Source organism: Hipposideros armiger, unplaced genomic scaffold, assembly GCF_001890085.2.
Source record: "Hipposideros armiger isolate ML-2016 unplaced genomic scaffold, ASM189008v1 scaffold_11, whole genome shotgun sequence".
Taxonomy (NCBI): Eukaryota; Metazoa; Chordata; class Mammalia; order Chiroptera; family Hipposideridae; genus Hipposideros; species Hipposideros armiger.
The window spans coordinates 3,916,403-3,939,634 of record NW_017731361.1 but is presented as its reverse complement, the minus strand read 5'-3'; the positions used below and the strand labels follow the sequence as shown (position 1 = coordinate 3,939,634).

At 49.8% G+C, this 23,232-nt stretch overlaps 2 protein-coding genes across 19 annotated transcripts in view; one reads left to right on the top strand and one right to left on the bottom strand.

Annotated features, from left to right (window-relative positions):
- The window catches only part of DIAPH1 (diaphanous related formin 1), a 96,188-nt gene extending 78,224 nt beyond the window's left edge, over positions 1–17,964 (top strand). Inside the window, exons 20-28 of one of the 2 annotated variants that reach the window (XM_019662930.1) lie at positions 4,041–4,135; positions 4,466–4,567; positions 4,793–5,032; positions 5,165–5,294; positions 6,032–6,156; positions 6,954–7,118; positions 7,253–7,388; positions 9,243–9,329; positions 15,984–17,964. In XM_019662930.1, coding sequence (XP_019518475.1) covers positions 4,041–4,135; positions 4,466–4,567; positions 4,793–5,032; positions 5,165–5,294; positions 6,032–6,156; positions 6,954–7,118; positions 7,253–7,388; positions 9,243–9,329; positions 15,984–16,141 — 1,238 coding nt within the window. In that variant the 3' untranslated portion in view covers positions 16,142–17,964. The remainder of the gene's footprint in view (positions 1–4,040; positions 4,136–4,465; positions 4,568–4,792; positions 5,033–5,164; positions 5,295–6,031; positions 6,157–6,953; positions 7,119–7,252; positions 7,389–9,242; positions 9,330–15,983) is intronic. The other variant, XM_019662938.1, reaches the window with a different exon arrangement.
- Positions 17,965–20,007: 2,043 nt separating this feature from the next.
- Positions 20,008–23,232, bottom strand: part of LOC109393460 (protocadherin gamma-C4) — a 161,371-nt gene continuing 158,146 nt past the window's right edge. For 12 of the 17 annotated variants that reach the window (XM_019662799.1, XM_019662743.1, XM_019662807.1 and 9 more), the window contains one exon: positions 20,008–22,034. In XM_019662799.1, coding sequence (XP_019518344.1) covers positions 21,808–22,034 — 227 coding nt within the window. In that variant the 3' untranslated portion in view covers positions 20,008–21,807. The remainder of the gene's footprint in view (positions 22,035–23,232) is intronic. The other 5 variants (XM_019662820.1, XM_019662859.1, XM_019662840.1 and 2 more) reach the window with 2 other exon arrangements.

Sequence of the window (23,232 nt, the reverse complement as noted above, 5' to 3'; positions counted from 1 at the left end):
TTTTTAAGATTTTATTGGAGAATTGGGGGAGGGGAACAGCGCTGGGGAATCGGGGGAAGGGGAACAGACAAGTTGCTATCGTTTTGTTCTTCAGTCTAGTTGTGGAGGATGTTGCTTCACTGGCCCAAGCTGGCACCATCATTGCACTCTTCCCGGGCAAAGCAGATCAGTCGCCGGCCTCTGGACAGCCGCTCATGGTGGCTGCTGGCCGCTCAACGCTGGCTGCCGGCTACACACAGTAGCTTATGGCAGCCCAATGCAGCAGGGGACTGCAGCCTACTCCATCGCCGGCGACCCATGGCAGCCCAGCTCCAGGTTGAGTTGTTGTTCAGCATCTTAGCTGTAGAGGGCAGTGTCACTGGCCCTCATATGTGGGATCTAAACCGGGGCCCTCTGGCATCCCAAGTCAGTTCTTAACCAACGCACCACTCGGCCGGCCCAGTAATTGTTATTTTAGAACATGACACAAGATGGGGGGGGTAGTGCATTATTATTTCCAATTGAGTGATACCGATATATGAAAACCAGGAAAAGAATTGAGATTAGTTTAGGGTAGGATGGTCTAGGAGATGTAATTTAGTGATTCATAAATTATTAAGTGCCTTTTATGTGCTGGGGATACAAAACTGAGTGAGGCATAGTCCCTATCCTCATGAACCATACGTCTGGTGGAGAGAGAAAAATAAATAATGGCAATAGCACAGAGAGGTAAGTACTAGGATGCTTATGAGAGCACTAGGAAAGGGGTCATCTAAATCAAGTGGGGGGGCATATTGGAGGGAGCACTTCCTAGAGATCATTCTAAAGGAAGTACTGCTTAAGCTGAGTTGAAAGAACTATTAATAGTGAGTTAAGTGAAGGGTGAGGGCTGGCTCGTTTCAGGCGGAGGGATCAGCCTGTATGAAGGCACAGAGGCATGAGATAACATCATACAGTTCTGGAACTGCAAGTTGTTAAGTACAGCTGAGTAAAGTCCATGTGTGGGGGGCGTGGGGGGAGAAGAAGCTTTCAAGGAATAGATAGAGGCGAGGTCATAACAAATTCTGGTGGGCTTAGGCTAAGAAGTATATATTTGATCCTGAAAGCTGTGGAAGTTATTGAAGGGATTCTAATCAGGAAAGTGAATGATACAACCCTATGTGATTTTGGGGGAGGCTACTTCAGCAGTGATTTTGAGGCTACATTGCTAGGACAGGGGAAGACTGTAGGCAGAGAGATGAGTTATTTTGTTGCTTTAACTAGGTCAGAGATGATCAGGGCCTGAGATTATAGTAAGAATGAATAGGAAGGCAGAAGATAATCAGATAGAATCAGTAGAATTTAGTGATTGACTAAGGGGATTAAGGCGATGTTTTCTTGGGTTTAGATCATTCTATAGAGAGTGGTACCATTTAGTGAAAAGGAAAATTTGGCAGGAGCAGATTCTCTGTCTTTTGTGGGAGAAGTGGTAGGTGGTGGACATAGGTGAGAGATGGCAGGGTGGTGGGTAGAAATGAATGACTTCATTTAGGATAGAATTTAAGATGCCTGTGGGACTCTTCCAAAAGGATGGGTGTATTAGGCATTTGTGTGTAGACATCAACAGGAAGGTCTGGTTGGAGATATGAATTTTGGAGATAGCATATGAGTCATAACTAAAGCCATGAGATTGCTTTGGAGGCCATTGATATTTAATGGGCAAGTAAAAAAGGAGGGAGAGGCTGGCCGAGTGGCGCGATGGTTAAGAACTGGCTTGGGACGCCAGAGAGCCCCAGTTCGGATCCCACATATGAGGGCCAGTGACACTGCCCTCCACAGCTAAGATGCTGAACAACAGCTCAACCTGGAGCTGGGCTGCTGTGAGTCGCCGGCGAAGGCGTAGGCTGCAGCCCCTGCTGCAGTGGGTTGCCATGGGCTACTGTGTGTAGCCAGCAGCCAGCGTGAGCGGGCAGCAGCCGCAGTGAGCAGCTGTCCAGAAGCCGGCGACTGATCTGCCTCGCCCAGGAAGAGCAATGATGGTGCCAACTTGGGCCAGTGAAGCAATGTCCCCCACAACTAGACTGATGAACAAAACGACAGCAACTTGTCTGTTCCCCTTCAATTCCCCAGTGCTGTTCCCATCCCCCCAATTCCCCAATAAAAATCTTTAAAAAAAAAATGGTTTAAAAAAAAAAAGGGGAGGGAGGGAGACCGCAAAGAAAAGGAGCAGCAATAAAAATATAGTATGAAATGGTTCTAAGAAGTGGGAGTAGCCCATAGTATCAGTTGAAGACAAGAGTCAAGTAAAATCAGGATAGGAAAAGTATATTTTGGCTTTGGCATTAGAAAATCAGTAGCCGAGGCAAGAATAATTTCAGTGTAACATAGGCGCTAAGAACAGAGGCTCTGGAATCCATTTGTATAATATTTTAATCCGGGCCCCAACCTTTAGTAGCACTGTGACCTTGGATGGGTAGCTTAACTTCTTTTTTTTTTTTTTTTTTTTTTTTAGCTGAGCCATCCTGCTACCTATTGGCAGCTTAGCGGCTGCTCAGCTCGGGCTGGCCTCGAACCGCTGTTGCTCAGAGCTCAAACTCTTGAGCGAGCTCTTAACCAACTGAGCCATTCGGCCGGCCCTAGCTTAACTTCTTGAAGTATATATTAGTTTCTTTTAATGTCAAATGAGGCTAAGAATACAAACTTATAGGATATTGTGGATAGGGTTAAATGAGATTATGTATGTAGATTGTGGTTAAGTATTATATTTCACATGGAGTAGACAATAAAGTGAAGGAAAGAAGGAAGTTGATAATTAGGAATATTGGGTCAGGGAGGTTTTTGTTTTTGTTTTCTTAAGATAGGAGAAACTTGATTATGTATATATGCTGAAGGGAAAGGTCCTTAGGGCCACCTGTTCTGCTGAAACATGAGGAAAGGATGAGTACATGGGTATAGTTGCTGATAAGTTTACAGACATGTTGGCGCAAGTTTTCTTCTAGATGATTCCAAAGTAGTCCTTACCCAAGCCGTTTCTTGTCTGGCTCCAACTGAGGGCCCCTAATGCTCAATTTGTAAGTGGCATAAGAGAAAGCTTAGCAAGTAATTTAACCAACGGCTTCAGTTTTTCTCAGCAAGATCTTAGAACAAATGCGGAGGTGATGGAACAGCTGGGAGAAGGGGGATCTTTTGGCAGAGCTGCAAAGGCAGCCTGGAGAGCATGGACGAGGGACACTAGAAGGGTTAGCAGGCAGCACTGAGACCCCAGCTCTCACTGGTGCCAGCACAAAGTCGTAGATTCCGATCTGCAGTTTTTACTGTAAGAGGGGAGAAATGAGAGGGCTGGATTAATCGGGGCCTGGAGGAGAAGAAAACGAGAGAATAGAAGTAGGGGTAGGAATGGGAGTAATAGGAGAGAGTGAAGTGATAGATTGTAGAGTCTAGATTAAATAGAGAAGGCAAAGTGGAGCGGATACATTCAGAGAAAATGGAATGGTCAGCACTCTTGCCAGGGAGAGAGAGAGAGAGACCCATCTCTCTCTGATGAGGTTGAAGAGCCAATTTAGATATTTGTGAGAGAGCTAGAAGGACAGGAAGTGTTTGTTAGGAAATGGGATATGGCAGTTAAGATCAGAGCACTTCTAGGCAATGGTAGCTTTGAGGATGGAGTCATGGGAGTGGGGAATAAAATAGAGTGGGGTGAACATCTTTGGGGTGTGTGTGTGTGTGTGTGTGTGTGTGTGTGTGTGTGTGGAGAGAGAGAGAGAGAGAGAGAGAGAAGATCAAAGACTTCCTGGGAGCAAAGGCGGAGCCAACAGTGTTTGTAGAACATGGTGCCTGGAACAATGTGGCTGGCATGTGACATAAATGTGGGGATAATGAGAAAGAAAGCTGGGAGGTGAAAACCTTAACTGGACTCAGGAACTTGGATTTTCACTGTATCAGCAGTGAGGAGCTGGTGGAGGTTTCTGATAGTGACTTTAAAAGAGCACTTTTAGGAAAATGGTGCAGCATAGGTGTGTAGGATGGGCTGGAAGCAGGAAGAGACTGAGAAGAACATGTCTTTGTATCTCATTTTCTGGCAGCCATCTTTTTGGGTTCCTTCCGCATGCCCTACCAAGAGATTAAGAATGTCATCCTGGAGGTGAATGAGGCCGTTCTGACTGAGTCTATGATCCAGGTAAGGAGCAAGGTCATCCTGTGGGAGCTGGCCCTGCATCGCTGTCCACTAGCCTCTCCTCCTCTCCGCTAAGAGGATGAGGATTTTCCTGTAGCATTATTGACCTAAAGAATGCTAGCTTTGGGTAAGCTTCCCTCTCTCTGGTAGTCAGGCTATTTGTGGTATAGTTTTCAAAAGTCCTGCCATGTCAGTAGCTGCTTTTGCCCCCACCCCTCACTCCCCTGCCCATGTTTCCTTCTTAGTGGTCCTTGGGCAGAGTGAGGGACCGACAGGAGGCTCAAGCCGTCACCTCATCCTCCTCCACCTGAGACGGTCCCTTCTGTCTTTCAGAACCTCATCAAGCAGATGCCAGAGCCAGAGCAGTTAAAAATGCTTTCCGAGCTGAAGGACGAATACAACGATCTAGCCGAGTCCGAGCAGTTTGGCGTGGTGGTGAGTAGGCCTGTGGCACAAGGCTCATCTCCGATCCCTGTGTTCCTTCCTCCCAAGAGCAGCCAGGCATTTGCTCCTTGCATCTTATCCTGTTACGAATTTGATCTTTCTCTGTCTCCTTCCTACTCTGGAACTCAGATCCTCCCATGGGAGGCTCAAGCCTGGATCTTTCCTTTTTCTTATTTCTCAGTCCATGTTGGCTTTCACGGTGTCTCTTTCCCCCAGATGGGCACTGTGCCCCGCCTGCGGCCTCGCCTCAATGCCATCCTCTTCAGGCTGCAGTTCAGTGAGCAAGTGGAGAATATCAAGCCAGAGATCGTTTCTGTAACAGCCGCATGTGAAGAGTTGCGAAAGAGCCAGAACTTCTCCAGCCTTCTGGAGATTACCTTGCTTGTCGGCAACTACATGAATGCTGGCTCCAGGAATGCGGGGGCTTTTGGCTTCAATATCAGCTTCCTCTGTAAGGTGAGCCAGAGGGTTAGGGCAGGATGACAGAAGGGAAGGCTGCTGGCCTCTACGAGCCCGCTGTGGCAAACTGCTGTTGGCCTGAGGTGATCTTGGGTGCGTCGGGACTAACAATTTCTCCTCCTCCCCAAGCTTCGAGATACCAAGTCCGCAGATCAGAAGATGACATTGTTGCACTTCTTGGCTGAGTTGTGTGAGAATGACTATCCTGATGTCCTCAAGTTTCCAGATGAGCTCGCCCATGTGGAGAAAGCCAGCCGAGGTGGGGCAGGTTGGGGTGTAGCTAGAAGGCGTTTCCAAAGCCCCACAGATCTCTGCATGGGGAGGAAAATAGGACACGGTCTAGATTTGAGATCATTTTCAGTTCAGACGGTTTCAAGTGGGAATGAGAGAGGGTATAGGCGTGATGTCTAAGCCACAAGGGAACAGCATCAGGCAGAAGCGAGGCCTCCATGTGGAAAGTGGAAAACATTCTTTCCCTTCCTAGGGAAACATCAAACACCAAAAGCAACTGGAAGAAAGGCAGGTGTTTTTAGTCTAGGGCGACGGTGATTCTCTTTCAGAAAGCATAGACTGGATTAACAAAAACCAGGCCTCACCATCCTGGAACTAGGCAAAGAAAAAGCATCATTCAGTAGAAACGAGAACAGATTTCTGCCCTGCCTCTATATTTCTATGCATGTCTCCTTCCTACCAAAAACCCTGTTCTCTAAAGTAAAATAAGAGTAAGATCCCAGGGGAGTTCATAGATTCTTGTTAAATTAAATGAAGCTTCTCTTCTCAGTACTGTACAACTTGTGGAGGGAACTAGAGGCTCAATCATCAAGTAATTTACAGTTTCACTGGAAAGATGTGTGAAACAACGAGAGTACTTGGAGAACTAAGCTAATTAAGTACCAGCAGTATGTACAGACTGGAGCTGGGCCTGAACGGCAGATGTTATGGGTCTGGAGACTGGATTTAGTAAGCACTTGCTGTCTGTTTTTGTTTTTCTTTTAGTTTCTGCTGAAAACTTGCAAAAGAATCTAGATCAGATGAAGAAACAAATTTCTGACGTGGAACGTGATGTTCAGAATTTCCCAGCTGCCACGGATGAGAAAGACAAGTTTGTTGAAAAAATGACTATATCCTTTCTTGAAAAAAGGGAGCTGCCCTCTAAGAAGGGAAAGAACTTCCCACGGGTGGGGGAGAGGGCAATAGCATAAATCTGGTAATGTACAATTTTTCCCTGTTACAATAGTTTTTTCCATTAAATACATACTTTTGTTTCTTTTTTAAATTTTATTGGGGAACAGTGTGTTTTTCCAGGACCCATCAGCTCCAAGTCAAGTAGTTGTTTCAATCGAGTTGTGGAGGGCGCAACTCAGTGGCCCATGTGGGGATTGAACCGGCAACCATGGCGTTATGAGCACTACACTCTAACCAACTGGACTAACTGGCTGCCCCTAAATACATATCCCTTGAATGTACCCTCATTGTTATGATGGGAAGCAGATCACCTAAAGGTCACCTTGATCCTGTACTCTCTGCTCCGTCTCTACACACACACATTCCCTCCCTCTCTTCCTTTCCCAAAGGTAACCACTGCCACTGGGCTTCTTTCTGATTTGCACCTGATGAATTTATTTTAAACAAACATTGCATTGTGTTGCTTTTTGCCCATAATATCCTAGCCCTGTTTCTACAGCAGTATATGCTGAACATCCTCTTTTTTAATTGCCACCTCCCTTCCTATAGGTGTACCATAGTTTATGGTTTACCATTCCCCTGGTTTGGATATTTAGATTGCTTCTGGCTTTTGCTTTTATAAACAGTGCTGTATTGAACACCCTCATGCATCCCAGCATGCACCTTTGAGTCCTCCTGTGGGTGGAGAAGCGGGTCTGCTTCTTGGCATTGGTCCTTTACTCCTTGGTTGCACAGCTTTGTGAAGGATGCACAGGAGCAGTATAACAAGCTGCGGATGATGCACTCTAACATGGAGACCCTCTATAAGGAGCTGGGCGAGTACTTCCTCTTTGACCCCAAGAAGCTGTCTGTGGAAGAATTCTTCATGGATCTGCACAACTTTAAGACAATGTTTGTGGTGAGCAGGGGATACCTGCTGACTGACTCTCTTGTGGACATTTTTCACTTCCCACTGAGTTCATGTTGGTTGGTGGTAGGTGTGCATAGGTGTGAATGTGTACATGCCCACGTGTTGTGTTTTTCTCCCCACAGCAAGCAGTCAAGGAAAACCAGAAGCGGCGGGAGACAGAGGAAAAGATGCGGCGAGCAAAGCTGGCCAAGGAGAAGGCAGAGAAAGAACGGCTGGAGAAGCAGCAGAAGAGAGAGCAACTCATAGACATGAATGCGGGTAAGCAGTGGCGGGGAAGCACTGACGGGGCGGCACAGGCACATTTGGAAGGCTCCTGTGTCTGGAATCTAGAGGCCAGAGAGAACAGCTCATGTCTGAGTTCCTCTCCTGAGGCTGGACTTTAGCCCCAGCTTGGTGACATGCACAGGCCAGATCTCTGCGCAAGTCCTCTTGTCTCCTCGGCTGGTTCCTGCACTATGTCTCATCTCCCTAGTGATTCGAGGATTGCTGCAACACATACTCTTGCCTTCTGCCTGTCCCAAGTGCCTCCGGCCTGTGTTTGTACCCTCTACTAAATCTTTTGTTCTTTTCCCAAAAATGTTTTCCTAGTCCTGCTCCTGTCTTTTAATGGTGGCTTGCCCTCCCTTTCTGCTTATTTCACTAGGTACTGTGTCCCCAGTACCTCACAGCACAGTCGTACACACCTATCAGATTGTAAATGAATTGAACTTCTGGAAAGGGGCAGGGGAGCTAGCTACCCTCTTCTTTCTTCAGCAGAATCTCTATTTTACTACCAGAAGCGTGTCTTTGTTGAAACATATGGCCTCAATTACTGGCCCTCTGTTTCCTGTCTCTGCTTCTTTCCTGCTGCCGATTCCCTGCCCCCCTCTGGCTGCTCCAGGGGAAATAGAGCATACAGTGTGCGCGGCACTGAGTTCATGCCACCCTTCTTGAACTTGAGAAACTACGAGCCATCTAAGTGAAGTGGTTCCCCAGGGCTGCTGGGTGTGGCAAGAATCAGTGCTTTGCTGAGCACAAGAGGCAAGGGCTGCTCTAACACTTCTTGCTCCCAGGGACTTTCTTTGGCAGCTCCTGTTGTGGTAAGATCAGGGGGCTGAAGCAGCAGGAACAGCCTACGTTTCTATCTTCTAAGAGCAATTCCCTGCTCTTAGCTCATTTGTACATAAGCCACAAATTTTGTTCTAATAATGCTATGAAAGCCCACACCAAGTATCCTTCACCTTCACCCATTCTCCCCAGGCCTCTGTGGTTTGCCCCCAGGTACTGTCCAGGAAGCACTAGAGAAAGGTAGAGTCCAGCTAACATGTGGGATGAGGGCTGTACCTCATCATCAGGAAGCCCAGCCACCTCACCCTGCCTGGCCCAGGGTCCCCAGGGCAAGCAAATGAGGTTGGAATGTAGGTCAGTTGCACTGGTGATGTTGAGCCAGCAGGTGGCGCTGGGAGCAGTGAACCCAGCCTTGTAGCTAGCTGCCTCCAGGCTCCTTGGGATTTCATAGTTTCAGATTTCACCTCCCTGCACTGTTGCCATGGAAACAGAGCCAGGCTGGAAAAAGGATTCTATATTAACTCTTTGTATTCAGTCTGGAAGCTCCTCTCAGATGCCTTGCTGGCTTCGAGGAGATGCAGCCACTGGGGGCAGTACTTTCATGAAATGTACCCTTGATCAGTGGTCTCGCATCTTTCCTCAGCCCTGCTCTGAAACTGGAACCAGGCTATCCACGAAAGATGTATGTAAATTGGAGTGAAACACTTCAGGATAAAGAGAGAGTGATATAGTTCCTTATTAATGTCATAATCCCAGTCTGTACTGATCTGGGTATTGGAGTTGGGTGGTCCTGCAGTGCTCTGTGCTGTCCTGATTTGATGGGAAGGAGGTCACTGTGGGAAAATATCCCAAGGTTTGCAGTGAAACCTTTTGTTTTAACCATTTTCAAACAAACACAAGTAAACATGGGCTAACTAAGGCTTGAGGCTGAGCCCTCTGTCTGCTCTGAGCCCCCGGCCACCTGGGTGAGGGAAAGCCAAGCAGTCGCCATGCGTTTTTGTGGGATTCAACACATGCGTGCTGCTCGGCCTGAAGAGCTTACATCTCCATCTTTGTTCATGACAGAAGGTGACGAAACAGGTGTGATGGACAGTCTTCTAGAGGCTCTGCAGTCAGGTGCAGCATTCCGACGAAAGAGAGGACCCCGTCAGGGTAAGTAAGCAAATGGAGCCTTCCCCATGTTGAAGGCGGTGAGGCTTCTCTGCTCCTGGTCCTGCTTCTCTTGGGTCGAAGAGCTGGTCAACGATGCTCTAAGGGTTTAGAAATTTCACCACAATAGTACCTGCCTCGAGAGTGGATTGTCTAGTCTTCCTCCTCCCATGTTAGAAAGTACTAACTAGGAGAACTAGGGCTTCAGGGACTGGCAGCAGTCAGCTACATTTGATTATTCTTGCATTTCTCCCTATCCTTGAAGCAGAAACCTGGAACAAGCAAACCATTTGAGTGTATGAACAAAAATTGATCAAAAAGCAAGTACATTAGATGTAGGAAATAGAAAAAATAAGTCAAATTACTCTCAGCTTCACAAGCAGAAGAGATAGAGAGTAATAGAAAATATAAAATCCTATAGAGAAGAAGATTAGGCATCATTTTCCCCAGCTACAGAGGAGCATCTCAATGGCAGGACTGCTATGTGTGAGAACTCCCGTATGGTTGGGTGCAGTCAGCCCCCACTGCCCTTGCCTTCCCTGTTTACTGCCCTGCAACCTCCTCTCCCAACCGTCAAAAAATTTAAATGGATTATGTGGAGCTGGAGCCTCTAAGAATTATGGGGATAGGAGGACAAATGATCCAGGCATTAGTATGAGGAAGGATCAGCGGATAAGTTTCTTTTGAAGGAAGTGTAGTGACCTACAGACTAGTCCAAAAGAAGGTATAGCCAAGGCTACCTCTCATGTTGACCTGCACCGCTGTGTCAGTGAAGTTCCATTGGGGCTAGAAAATGGCCTCTTTCCTAGGCTGAGGGGTGGGAAGTACAGAAAAGAGATCGCTAAGGGTCCTGCTTCCGAGGGAGTTGGAGCTGTGGCGCATTTGTAGGCCTGTTTGATATGAGCTTTAAGGTTATTGTAAAGGGGAGCAGTTGTGCAGTTGCTTTGGCCAGAGCTTAGCTATTCACAGTGGTGTCTGTAGGGCTTCTGGTACCTGCCACAGCCTGGAAAGGGGACCTGAGAGCCAAGGGTGTAGATAGCATGCTGGCTCACATAAACTCGGTGTCCTGGCCCAAATGTTGTAGGTCACTGTGCATTCCATCTGTAATGGCCAACTGCCTGTTTCTACCCTTACTCACAGTACCCCGAAGGAAATTCCCTTCTGCAGGGAATTTCCGCTTGTGTGTGACTTCAGAGCCTTCCCTACACAGAATCTCTGGTTACAGCTCTTAGCCTTGGTCCAGCATCCTCTGAGTACAACAGGCTCTCTGCAGGGGAGGAGAGGTGGGTATGGTGATGGTGGAGCTTCCTGGGACAGTCTTGAGTCTTATAGATCTGTGTTTGGGTAGAGAATGCAGCTGGTAGTATTTCTTTTGTGTTCAGTCTTTAGAGGTTCTGCGGCATTGTTTCCCACCCACCATATAAGGTGCTGTGGCCTTACATCCGGCATTCCTAGCCAAACGAAAGCACATTGCATCTCACTGTTTTCCTCTGTCCTCTCAGACTTTTGGTGGGGAATTCCCTTCTAAGGCTCTTCCTGTGGAAGTATGCTGGAATCCCAGATGCTTCCTGTACACAGGCAGCCAGACACCATGGCTTCCCTGTGTAGGGGAGGCCCCGTCTCCACTTCTTCCCGACTGGGAAAGCAGGATTGCAAGGCAGAGGAAGCGGGGATGCTGTTGGGACCTAACTTTTCAGCAGAGGACCTGAATTAGTCAAAGTACTGTTCCCTAGGAGATACTGAAGCAAAAATAAGGTGAATATGAGAACTGCATACCTTTTTAATTGGTTCATCCTGTAACTTCATCTTTTGGGGCTCTGGATTCACCAAACACACCTCAACATATCTGGGAGAATCTCTCAGGGGAGACATTTCTAGTTACTCTGGTAATTAGACCTGGGTGCATTCACATAGTATAAAGTGATGTGGCCTTACGTTAAATGTCAATACAAGGCTAGGCATCGAAGTAGAGTACAAAGAGCATAGGACTAGGTAGAGATCAGAAGACCCAAAGTCAAGTCTAACGCTGATGCTGTCTGGGTTACCTTAGACAAGTTTCTGGGACTCAATTTCTTCATGTATAAAATGAGAGTTGGACTAGAATGGCCTCTAGGGTCCTTTCCAGCTTTAATATTTTTTAATACAATGACAATAGGATTAAGAGGAGAAGAAAAGAAACAGGCTGGACCCAGATGACCCGATTCTTAAACTATAAAGGCTCTGATGGCTATGGGTTTCCCTCGGTGGCTACTGGATTTAGCTGGTTGCTTGGCTGCCTCTAACTGTTCTCCTGGCCCATTGCTTTGAGGCAGAAAGCTGAAGCCCTATCAAGCAGATCTGCCTCTCAGCCCTTCTCAGTCTGAGAGAGGCAGCTGTCCCTATTCAAAGACACTAGCCTTCCCTAGGATTTAAAGAAATGTTAAAAAAAATCTTCTGTCTCTGGAGACCTGCGGGAGTGACCAGTATACAAAGACCCATTGAGCAGTTGGAAGAGGAAAGTTACTATCAGGGCTGGTTCATTAAAAGTGACGTGTAAACTGCTGTGATCTGCATGGTGTGGGAGAACAATGGTTTGAGTGTCAAGGGGAAGAATCCATGTGATTGTATTACTGCTACTATTTCAGGCCGATGATTGAGTCTGCTTGTGGTTTTAATGACTCAACTTTATCTCCATGTCTGAATTGTGGCCTCTTACATACAGGCCATCTGCTCACTGGGATAAAAGTCAAGGGAAGAAAGAAATTCATGCCTCTCTCCCTTTCCTTTCCTTTGCCACTTCCCAGCTTCCCTGAAGCTTCCACCTACACTAATAGAACCTTAGAGTTGCGAAACACTCTAAAGCCTTCTAGTGATTAGCATCTCACCACCTCACAGGTAATAAGACCCAGGTAAGGCCTTGCCCAGGTCCATAGAGCTGGCTAATGGTAGAGCCAGAACTGTAGCCCACGCGTGCAAAGCCAAGTCCACTGCTATTTCCAGTAAGTGTACATGATTGGACAGGAGATGAGTGACTCTTCTGTGTAGGCCAGAAATACTCTTTCATACCTTCCAGCCAGGAGAGCCCTGGACATGGAAAAATTGCCTCAGGGAGCTTTCTGATGACCACCTGTCTGTAGAAGGTTAAGAGTATTTCCTATACCACCAGTTATTCTCCCTCCACTTTTGTAAAAATAGGACAGGAATTATAATTAGCAGAGTTTTAGACAATAATGAGTTCTTTAGGATGGTAATGATTGCCCCATCTGTCCTAGTTTCCTCTTCCCTAAGGAAGCTTATTAACAAGAACACTTCCTCTTTAGTAGTAGTTCCTAGATTGCATTTTATAAACGTCTTTTTCCAAACCATTAACCTTTTTCTAATTCGCCTCTACTGGTGTTATTTGGTTGGTTTTGCTGGCGTTTTTACCCTAGCCCGCCCCTGACTTCTTGGAGAGCTTTGACCAGTGTCTCAGGGTTGTTCCCTTTTCCCCATAATCTGTGGGACTGTTCTCTTAGGAGTTAATAATCCTCTGTGATCCCAGATAGTCAAAATATGTATCTGCTGCTTGTGGCTACTTTTCAATAGTCTTAACAAGTACTGAAGCTAGGGAGAGGAGGGGTAAGGGGCAGTTTTTCTGGATTGTTCCAACTATTCAGCATCATAGTGGCTCTGAAGACAGAGTGGAAGCCGGGTTCCTTGATCCTGTTCCCAGTTCTGACAAGAGTTTCTCATTTCTTTTTTTTTTTTTTTTTAAGATTTTTTTTTTAATTGGGGAATTGGGGGGATGGGAACAGTGCTGGGGAATTGGGGGAAGGGGAACAGACAAGTTGCTGTCGTTTTGTTCTTCAGTCTAGTTGTGGAGGACGTTGCTTCACTGGCCCAAGTTGGCACCATCATTGCGCTCTTCCTGGGCAAGGCAGATCAGTCGCCGGCTTCTGGACGGCTGCTCACGGCGGCTGCTGGCCGCTCACGCTGGCTGCTGGCTACACACGGTAGCCCATGGCAACCCACTGCAGCAGGGACTGCAGCCTACGCCCGTTGCCGGCGACTCAGGGCAGCCCAGCTCCAGGTTGAGCTGTTGTTCAGCATCTTAGCTGTAGAGGGCAGTGTCACTGGCCCTCATATGTGGGATCCGAACCGGGGCCCTCTGGCGTCCCAAGCCAGTTCTTAACCATCGCGCCACTTGGCCAGCCCAAGAGTTTCTCATTTCTGATGCTGCCCTTAGACCACGCCGTTTCCATCCCTAGTATACCTACGTTCTAGGCTTAAAAGGGAAGTTTTGGTCTTCTCCCCACCTACCATAGACTCCCAATTTTTATGAAATCTGTAATGCATCAGAAGCTTTTTTAATCTAGAAAAATCTAGAAACACTGCTTGATTAGGTACAACTGGTATCTTCTGAGTCTAGAGGAAGAAACCAAAGAGAGAAACAGCTTAAGATGTGCCACGTTTGAACTCTGACCTCCCCCAGGACAAGTGTCCCCGAAGGCGCAGAGGCCCAGTGTTCTTTTTCCCGGGGTCTGGAGTCAGAAATTATTTCAATGTACACGCGCGTGCACACACACGCGCGCGCGCACACACACACACGTAGAATTTTTTTAACTGCCAGAGACTGAATTCAAAAGAGCAATAAAGGGATATTAGCACTGTCTTTCCGGACATGAGAAGTAGGGACTAGAGAAGGAAGTATTTCAGAAAAAAGTAGAAACTAAGTGGGTCTGAGGAAGAATGTGCTGGGGAGACTAAGAAGGAAGACAGGAGACGTGTATACATGTGTGTACAAGTGTATATACATCCTAGTTACACCCCAGTGCGCTGCTGTTCCCCTCCAGCGGTCAGTCACCGAGGCTGTGGGTCATGTGACAGCCCCAGAGTCTAGGTCACGCACCTTCCACCTGGAATCAGGTGGGCCTCATATCTGTCAGTCAGGGCCTTCACTGTTCGTTCTCCTCTTGTGTCCTGTTAGACAATCCCTTGGGCCTCTGGGAGGAGGAGGCGGCCTGTAAGTTAGTTGGTAACCTGTAGGCATCTGTGTGCCCCTGCTGACCTACAGGTAGGCTTAGCCGTGTGAATGCAGTGGCCCTGGGTCATGTTTTTGCAGAGAAGCTAACAGCCCTGGGGACGACTGGGGCCCTCTGACCCTGTTTGGCTCCCACCCCTTCTAAAGTTTTGGGCTGGTCTAGAGAAGGCGGAGGCTCGGGGGGCTCTGTTCACCAGCTCCCCTGGACCTCGTCCTGCATGATCCCGTCCCGCAGCTGCCCGCGTCCTGCAGTCTGCATGGAGGAGAGCTAGGGCACTGCTCCTTTAAGGCTTAGGCACTGCTTTCTCCACTCAGCTTTCTCATGATGCAGCAAGCTAGATTTTTTTGCGTAAAATTCACCCTTTTAAAGTGTATCATTCAGTGTTTTTTAGTATGTTCACAAGGTTGTGCACCCATCACCACTATCTAATTCCAGAACATTTTCATCATCCCAAAAGGAAACCCCATACCATTAGCAGTCTCTTCCCATTCCCGCCTGCCCCAGACCCCTGGCAACTGCTAATCTACTTTCTGTCTCTCTGGATTTGCCCATTTTAGACATTTCATAGAAATGGAATTATAGCATATGTGGTCTTTTGTGTCTGGCTTCTTTCACCCCAGGCAGCCAAATCTGTGTACATGCGGTCTCTCCATGCTGCTTCCAAGGAGGGCACGGGAAGAAGCAGACAGCATGAGATGGGCATGGTCCCAAGGAACTGCCTTCTTGTTGAGGATGCTGGGGCCATAAATCTGGATTCCATTAATGAATATGAGAGTCTCGGGGGTGGCTCCCAGCAGTTAGAACAGAAACTCATGGATTGATTGGTTCTTCTATTCCTGTTTCGGATGACAGCTGGAGCTTCACAATCCCATAAGCCCGCTGGGCTGAGATTTCCTCGTGGGGGCCTCTCCTGGCCATCCCTGACCCCAGCTCTGCCTTCTCCGACCTACCTTTCATTACCCATGACCCCTCCCCCCCGACACACATACACAGTGTGTAGGGCCCTTGGCATTGAATCGCAGCTGCTGCCCTTGAGGAGGTGGGAGAAAGCTGGGCATGTGGGCATCTGGGGAGCGAGGGGGCTAGTGGAACACATGCAAATGTGACAGGCATGTGATATCAGTGTGTGGCCGCGGCTCCTCTGCCCAAGTCCTCCGGCGGCCTGCTGAAGGCCTTCCTCTGTTGGGGACAGCCTCCCAGGGCTGACTGAAAGTGGTTTTGGCCAAGGAGCTTCCTAGGAACTGCCAAGAAAACAAAAATAATACTGTTTACCAAGCTTGAACTATTTAATTCCAAAACATTACAATGAGAAAACCAATTTTCAGTACTTCCTCTCTGTTACATAGCTAACACATGAACCCTGTTCTGTCTGTCTAGCTATATTCAAACCTTTAGACTATTTTCACACAGGAAAGCAAGAGCACAGCTCATTCTCCTGCCTGCACCATACTCTCTTCTATTCTCTGCACCCCCGCCCCCTCAAGGGTGTCTTTCACATCTTCTTGGATCTCTGCCCCTCCTTCAAAATAAGGGCCTCTGTGAACCGGACAGAGCAGCCACACTTGCATGGCTTCTGGCTGAATGTCTGCCCTAGAGTTTGAAAGGGCTTAGAAGCCAGTCCTTCCATGGACGTGATCGCATATGTCTTCTCTTGCAGCCAATAGGAAGGCCGGGTGTGCAGTCACATCTCTGCTAGCCTCGGAGCTGACCAAGGACGATGCCATGACTGCTGTTGCCTCCAAGGTGCCCAAGATCAATGAGGGAGTCCCCACAATCCTGGAGGAAACCAAGGAGTTGGTTGGCCGAGCAAGCTAAGCTGGGCCCTGTGGCCACGCAGTTCCTCAGTGGAGCCCCAGACTGTCCTGCCCTGCAGCATGTGCCTAAAGGGCCGTGGAGATGTTCCTGTGGGGTGGCCGCTCCCTCCACCCTGGCCGTCTTTCTCTCTGGCCTGCTGCTCTCTGTCCATCACTCACAGCTTCAGCTACCTGGAGGCCAGAAGGAAAGGGCAGTGTGAGGAGGCCTGAGCTCAACCCGGCCACCCCGGCTGTTGCATAACCAAAGCAGGCCCCGTGTTTGCTGCCTTAACCCCAAGTGTCTCCTCTCTGTTACCCTGAGGCCTGTCTCAGACAAGGCCCCGCCTGCTTTCTCAGCCCCTGACTTTCTAGTGCGTTTCCCATAGGAACAGTCTTGCTGGGTTTGTGCGTTTCTTTTGTGGTTTCTCTGGCCCTGAGAAGAGCATGGGGCTTGTGAACCTTTGAGCTCTATCCCTCCTTTCATTGCTGTCACCTCTGCTCTGCTCTTTCTTCTCTTGGCTATTGTTATTTATTAGTGGTGTGGCATTGGGAGCGGCTTCTGAGAAAGTGAGGAGTAAATCCCACCCTTACTCCACCTTCCTGAGAAAGACCTCCTCCCAAAACAAAAAAAAAGGACCCGAACCACGCTTGTCTGTTCCACTGTGGCCTAGGCCAGAGCCTGTGGGCAGGCAGGCAGGGCATAGAGACATTGTGGGACCTGCCCACGCCTGCGGCCCTGCTTATGCCCTTGCCTCTCTGGGCCCTCTGCAGCAGCCCCAGGCTCTTGAGCCATGGCCCCTCCTCGTGGCCCTCCCGGAGCTCTGGTGCATCTCATCTGGAGTATGGGCTGTACTGTGACCGTCCCAGCACCTCACCCTCTGTCTCCAAGGAAATGGGAGGTGGAGCCTCCTGGCTGAGAAATTGTTTTGCAAATGGATCTATTTTTGTATGAGATTTTTTTTTTTTTAAAGAAAAATAACTCTTCCTTCCCCCTTTCCCCTCCATAATACAAGAGGCTTTGATGGCAGGTTCCGAGTCCTGGGATTTCTCCCCACAGGCCTCCATCCTGGACCTCCACCTCAGCCCTCAGGCCTTCTGGGCCCTTGAGGCCAATGCCGATTCTCTCTCCAGCATCCAGTTCTGGGGCAGGAGGAAGCTCTTCTCTGGTTGAGCCGAACCAGGCCTAAGAGTAGTGGGAGCTCTGAGACCACAGAGTTTTTATAAATTTAATATATTTATCAAGCCAAATGTACAGATGCTAACTGGACACTGGGGAAGTGGGCACAGGGAGTGCCCCCACACATTGGACCCTTGCTCTCTTCTGAACAGTGGGCAGGCCAAACTGTTCGTGGTCCAAGCCACAGGAAGCTCAGACTCTGGCTCAAGGTGACACTTTGCCCTCCTTGTGCCCCCTTCATCGTCCCACACCCAGGTAGGGAGAGAGAATGGCACTGTTAGGGTTTGGCCCAGAACCATGGTTGTTAGAGCAAGGGGGAACTTAGAAGAGACCTAAGGGCCTTGATGAGGCCAGAAAGAAGGGTTCTGGCTACTAGAGCCTGTGTGTGAAGGGACAGCAGCAGTTCCTTTGAGCTATTCCTGGAAAGACTGGTGTGAGGGGCCTGCTACTCCCTGGGTCCCCTCCCTCTCCCTGCTGACATCTGGGGCTTTGACCCTTTCTTTTTTTATCTACTTTTGCTAAGATGCATTTAATAAAAAAAAGGGGGAAAAAAAGGGACAAAATGCAAACCTCTCTCTCGCCTCTTGGGCTTCTGGGATGTCATCACCTCCAGTTTGTTGGGTTCGTTTCCAACTGTTAATAAAGCATTGAAACAGTACTGCCTTACAGCCTCCTGTGTGAGTTTCTGTTTTATTTTCACTCTCATCCAGGCCCCTCCATCTTCTCCTGTGGCAAAATCCCTGGTTGACCTGACAAAACACTGTCAGAAAAGTTGAAGGTGCCAATCATGTGCCAGACACTATGACTGGACGCAGGCCTCGAGATGATTAATACATGGTGGCTTCTGCCCCACCATATACCCTCCATAAAGGAAGGAGTAGAGCCCCAGTTCAGTCCCTCTGCCCTTCCTCACTGCTGCCTCTTGGCTTGGAACCCTTTTCTTAAACTCAGTTCTAGCTCCCACCTCCCCACACTCCCAGATGTCAATTTCCTGGCAGTACCTGTGCCTCTTTTGCTGAGGGAAACATCTGACTCATCCCCCGTTCCCACCACCACATTCCAGACTAGAGGGGCTTACACTTGGGTGGAAACCGGAGCCTGCCCAGCAGAGGTCAGAAGCCAGAGGTCATGCTCCAGATGACTTGCTGCTCAGAGTCATACTTGTTGGAGTTCATTATGACCTGCACAAAGAAACCTACAAGCTATGAGCAGGCCCAGAACAGGCAGGGAGAGGCCTGGAGAGGACCACAAACCCAATTGGGCAGGCTCTGGAGCTGGAAATAAAAGCCTTTTAAATAGCGCTGGAGCCTGGGCAGCTGCCTCACCAGCATGGCTGGGGATGTGGGGGTGGGCTGCCTGCTTCCTCTCTCCCCTCAGAGGCCACGCGTTTCTGGCTCAGCGCTTTATAGGCACACATACCAATTAGGGGACCAACCACAGCTGCTCAGGCTCTGCCAGTGCCTGGAATAGAACCCAGGCGCCGGGGTCCCCGCCCTCTGCAGCCTGGCTCTCAGAAACAAAACCCCGCTTCCATCTCAGCAACCGCGCACACCACCCTCCCTCCCACGCAGGAAAGTCGCCCCCAGATGCTTAGCTGGAAGGCTTGGTTTCCATAACAACAGACAAGGAGCGGGCGGAACGCGTGACCCGGCTCTGAGACGTTCCTCGCAGAAGCAGCCCAGAGACAGCCTCCTCCAGCCCTGTGGTTGGGCAAACCCTCGCTGTCCACCCCCGATAACCCCAGTGGGTCTGCCTTTCTGTCCTTCCGCCCCTCCGGGTCTTCCCTCCCCCTCTGTGTTTTTTGCAGCTTCTCTGGCTGCCGCAAACCTCGGAATCCCACTGTACTTCGAGAAGGCAGGCAGAGGAGGCGGGGAGATGGGCGAGCCGACAAGTGAATGGAAAAGCACGGAGAGGGAGAGAAAGGAGGGAGGGCGATCTGGGTCTGCGGACAATCTAATTTCCTGCTTGCCCTTTCAGTCCCCTTTACCACTCTCATCCACCCCCGGACAAGAAAACGATGAGCCCTCCAATTTCCTTTGTTTTGCTGCGGAGAGGCGAGCGGGAAGGTGAATTCCAGATGGGGAAACTGAGCCCCAAGCTACAGACCCGGCCTTCGGGGAATCGCCCTCTGCGTTACCTCCACCCCCACCCCCACTCCCGCGGTGTTCCCAAACCCCAATGGCAGCGGAGGTAGAAAAGAGCGGGCAAAGGAGAGCCCCCCTCCTCCCACGAAGCCTGCAGGGGCGCTCGGGAGTGGTAATTTCAGCAGGGAAGGGGTGGGCATTAAGGAGACATCCTCCGCCCCCTCTGTAGCGCTGTTTGCCGGGCGCCAACCCGCTTCCGCCCCCGCGCCGGGGTCTCCTCTTCTGCCTGGATACTGGCGCTTAGAACCGCAACGGAGACAGCCGCAAGCACTCAATTGCACATTGACACGCCGCGCTCAGAAATCCCCTCCCCCACAACGCACTCGCAAGCCAATTACACAAACGGTATACAGTCCCACCAGCACAGTCAATCGCACACTATTACATATGCACAACGGTGTTGAAAGCATACATAGCCATATCTGACGGTCATACAGACTCAAAGAATGACACAAAACGAAGACACCACACTCGCCTCCCGATTCCGCTCTTCCAGCATGTACCTCTCAGCTCATCACTTCATCCACACGTGCCAGGAGCCGCCATCTCTAACACAGAAACATTCAATCTTTCAGAAGAAACATTTTTATTTTATTTTTTCAAAGAAAAAAAGCCATATAAATATTAGAGTATAAAACTTGCGTGAGACACAGGAAGGGGGTGGGAAGCTACGTGACTATGCAAAGAGAAGCGCTTATAAGAGTCAGTACCGGGGAGGGGGTCGCCGCAGCGCGTGGACACAGCACAAAACACAGCACCGGCCGCCGCAGGCAGATTCAAGGACAGACGGCTGCGCGGAGCCCGCCGCCCGCTGCCCACTCGCCATCACGGAAAAGCACACCACACTACACTATTGGCTATTCTAAACCAGCCGAGAAAGGGAGGGAGGCTCTACACTACTGTAAGGACTGGGGGGTGGGGTTCTCACGTAGCCCCGCGTAACGCGGGACTCCGGGGGCAGAAGTGGGTGGGCAGAGGAAGGTTTATACACAAGGAGGCACTGGGGACTTTAACCAGGCTCTGGCCACTAGGGGGCGGACTGGGGGCCTGGGCAGTGGCCACAGAGAAGAAATGGCACCTGGAAAGGTGAAGGACCGAGCCTTGGGGAATGCAGGGGCTCTCTGGAGAAGCCTGATTCAGGGCTGAGAATTTCTGTCCACTTGGTTTCTGCTCTAGCGCCTTGCCTCCCCAACCCAGGGCTAAGAATGGCCTAGCTGGCCCTCCCTTCCTGCTGGGGTGAGTGGGGGTCACACTGATCCTTCCACCAGTGGCACCTGTGGAGTACCCAGCACCCACAGAGGCCCCCCTTATCTCTCCTGGGGACCTGGTCCCAAACCTGCTCAGAGCTTCCTTGGACTGTAATGCCAGTTTAAATCCATTGGTGCTGGCAGCTCAGCCTAGAGCTGGCTGCCTGGGCAGAGCCCTATATTTGGTGGGTGAATGAGGGTCCAGCCTGGTGATTGGTTTATGGCTGGAATTTGGGGATCTGGTCAGTACCCTGAAGTCATACAAAGCCTCTTGTAAGACCCTGTTTACTGATGGGTCGAGCTTTGTCCATCCCCCATCCACATACACACCCTTCCCTTCTTTATCTTACTATCCCATACTGTCTTGGAACATGCAACGGAGTCTCTTGTTTGGGGAGGAGTAAGTCACAGCATGCAGTGGTAACATCAAACAATGAAAAACAAAACGAAACAAAAAACTGGTCCCTAGGGCATTGGGAAGAGGCATGGTAGCAAAATGCCCTCCCTAAATCCAGCAAGCATCAGTACCAAGGGAACGGTGACCCTATCTCCCAAAACTTGAGCTTGGTCTCTGGCTCTGGAAGGAGGTGAAGGGACTGGCACCAAACCATGCTTTGAGGGAAACTGGAGAATTGAAGGAGAGACCAAGAGGTCATGATGCTCTTCCAACTCTTCAGAACTGTGAGCCTTTTTAGGTCACCAGGTACCTCAACACCCCAACCACCTTACACAAGAAAGAGGAGCTGTTGAAGGAGTAGAGTGGGGTGGGATGGGTAGGGGGGGAGGCAGTTGGATCTGACTGAATTTGGATGATCGAGTTCAGCTATAACTAAAGGGGGTGTGATAAATGATGTCTACACTAACCCCACTACCCCCATGGGCACAGCAAGTGATTGGATGGGGGTTCCCAGCAGAACTCCCTTTGCATATTCAATCCCCTGGGGGCAGAAAGGGGGGTGTTGACTGGGCACTTGTTTCTGGTTCCCAAGGGGCGCATGGCCTGGGCCCTGACCAGGATCCTGGGGATGAGCCCTGGAAATGTGAGGCCAGGGTCCAGGTAGGGAGACGCTGGGCTGGCTGGGGGGGAAGCAGCCCTGGGGCTCCATGCCCTGCCTCCACATTACTTCTTCTCCTTCTTGCCCGACTTCTTCTTGTTACCGTTGCCGCCTGCTGGGGCCTTGCCATCCCGCTTGCCCGCTGCGTTGGTCAGTGTGGCATTGCTGCCAGGGATGTAGACGTTCTGGCGGTAGTCGGGCACATGCTGCAGGGTGAACTGGGGCCCATAGCGGGCACTCAAGCCCATGGTGCCAGCGCCCCCTCCCAGGGTGGAGCTCCCATCAGCGGCTTCTGCAGAGACACAGAAAGGTCAGGGGTTAAACTCGGGTCCGCAGCAGTCCCTCTCTTACAGCACACGCGGTTAGTGGATGCCTGCAGAGCACCTGGTCCTGACCATGCTGAGCACACAGGGGGTAGGCAAGGGGCTCTGGAATGACAGCCTCAGCTTGATTCCGAGCTCTTTTACCTATTCACTTAAAGTAAGGGCTTAAAACATGCTAGCTGTTATTTCTTTCAGGGCTGAGACACTTGCTCTCAAATCCTTGCCCTAGGAGCCTCTCTGGTTTCCACACTGGACTGTGGGCTCCTGGGGGCCTGCCACCGTGATTTGTGCATCCTCCTTTCCTTCTCCAACCAGTGCCTGGCACTGAGTAGGTATTCAGTAGCTCTGTTTATTTATTTTAGAACAGCCATTGACGTCACTCTGTGCCAAGCACTTTGCTAGATGGTGCAGTACATGATGGCGTCTAACCTCAGTGCAACAACCCAGTGAAGTATGTAGTATTATCTCCACTTTACAGATGAGGGAAGCAAGGCTCAGAGAAGGTAAAAGACTAGCCCAAGGCCATACTAGCCAGCACAGGTTAGAGCAGGGGTGAGGCCCAAGTGTGTGTTGGGTATCGTCACCACCAGCAGCAGCAGCATGGCCCTCAGCACTCCTCTGAGGAGGGTAAAGGAAGAGGAGAGAAGACAGCCATGAGCTGTCTTCTGTGAGGCTGAGAAGATGATGGTCTCAGGACCAGATATCTTAGGTACAGTGTAGACTGGGCTCACAGTGTCAGAGCCAGGTGACATCAAAGACAGCGTCCTGCCCAACTTCCCACTGGGGTCCAGAGAAGTACAAATTCTTGCCCTGGCTCAGCATCACCTGGGAGCTTGTTAGAAACACAGACTCTTGGAATCTGCACTTTAACAAGATCTCCAGGTGATGTGGATGGCACATTAAAGGTAGAGCAGCACAGAAGTACCTCCTAACTCAGTGGGCTTTTGTGAGGCTTACATGAGACCCTGCTTCATCTAGTGCCCAGGCACTTGGTAAGTGCTCACTAAATGTTAGCTGCTGCTATTATCATCGTCATCATCCAATGTGTCAATTCTGGGCCACGAAGTGGGGGAGGAGCCAAGAGTTTTGGCGACTTTGGCTGAGCTCCCGAAGGTACTGGAGTCCACAGGCAGTGGGAGGGTTAAAGCCCCAGGAATGCCCAGCCCA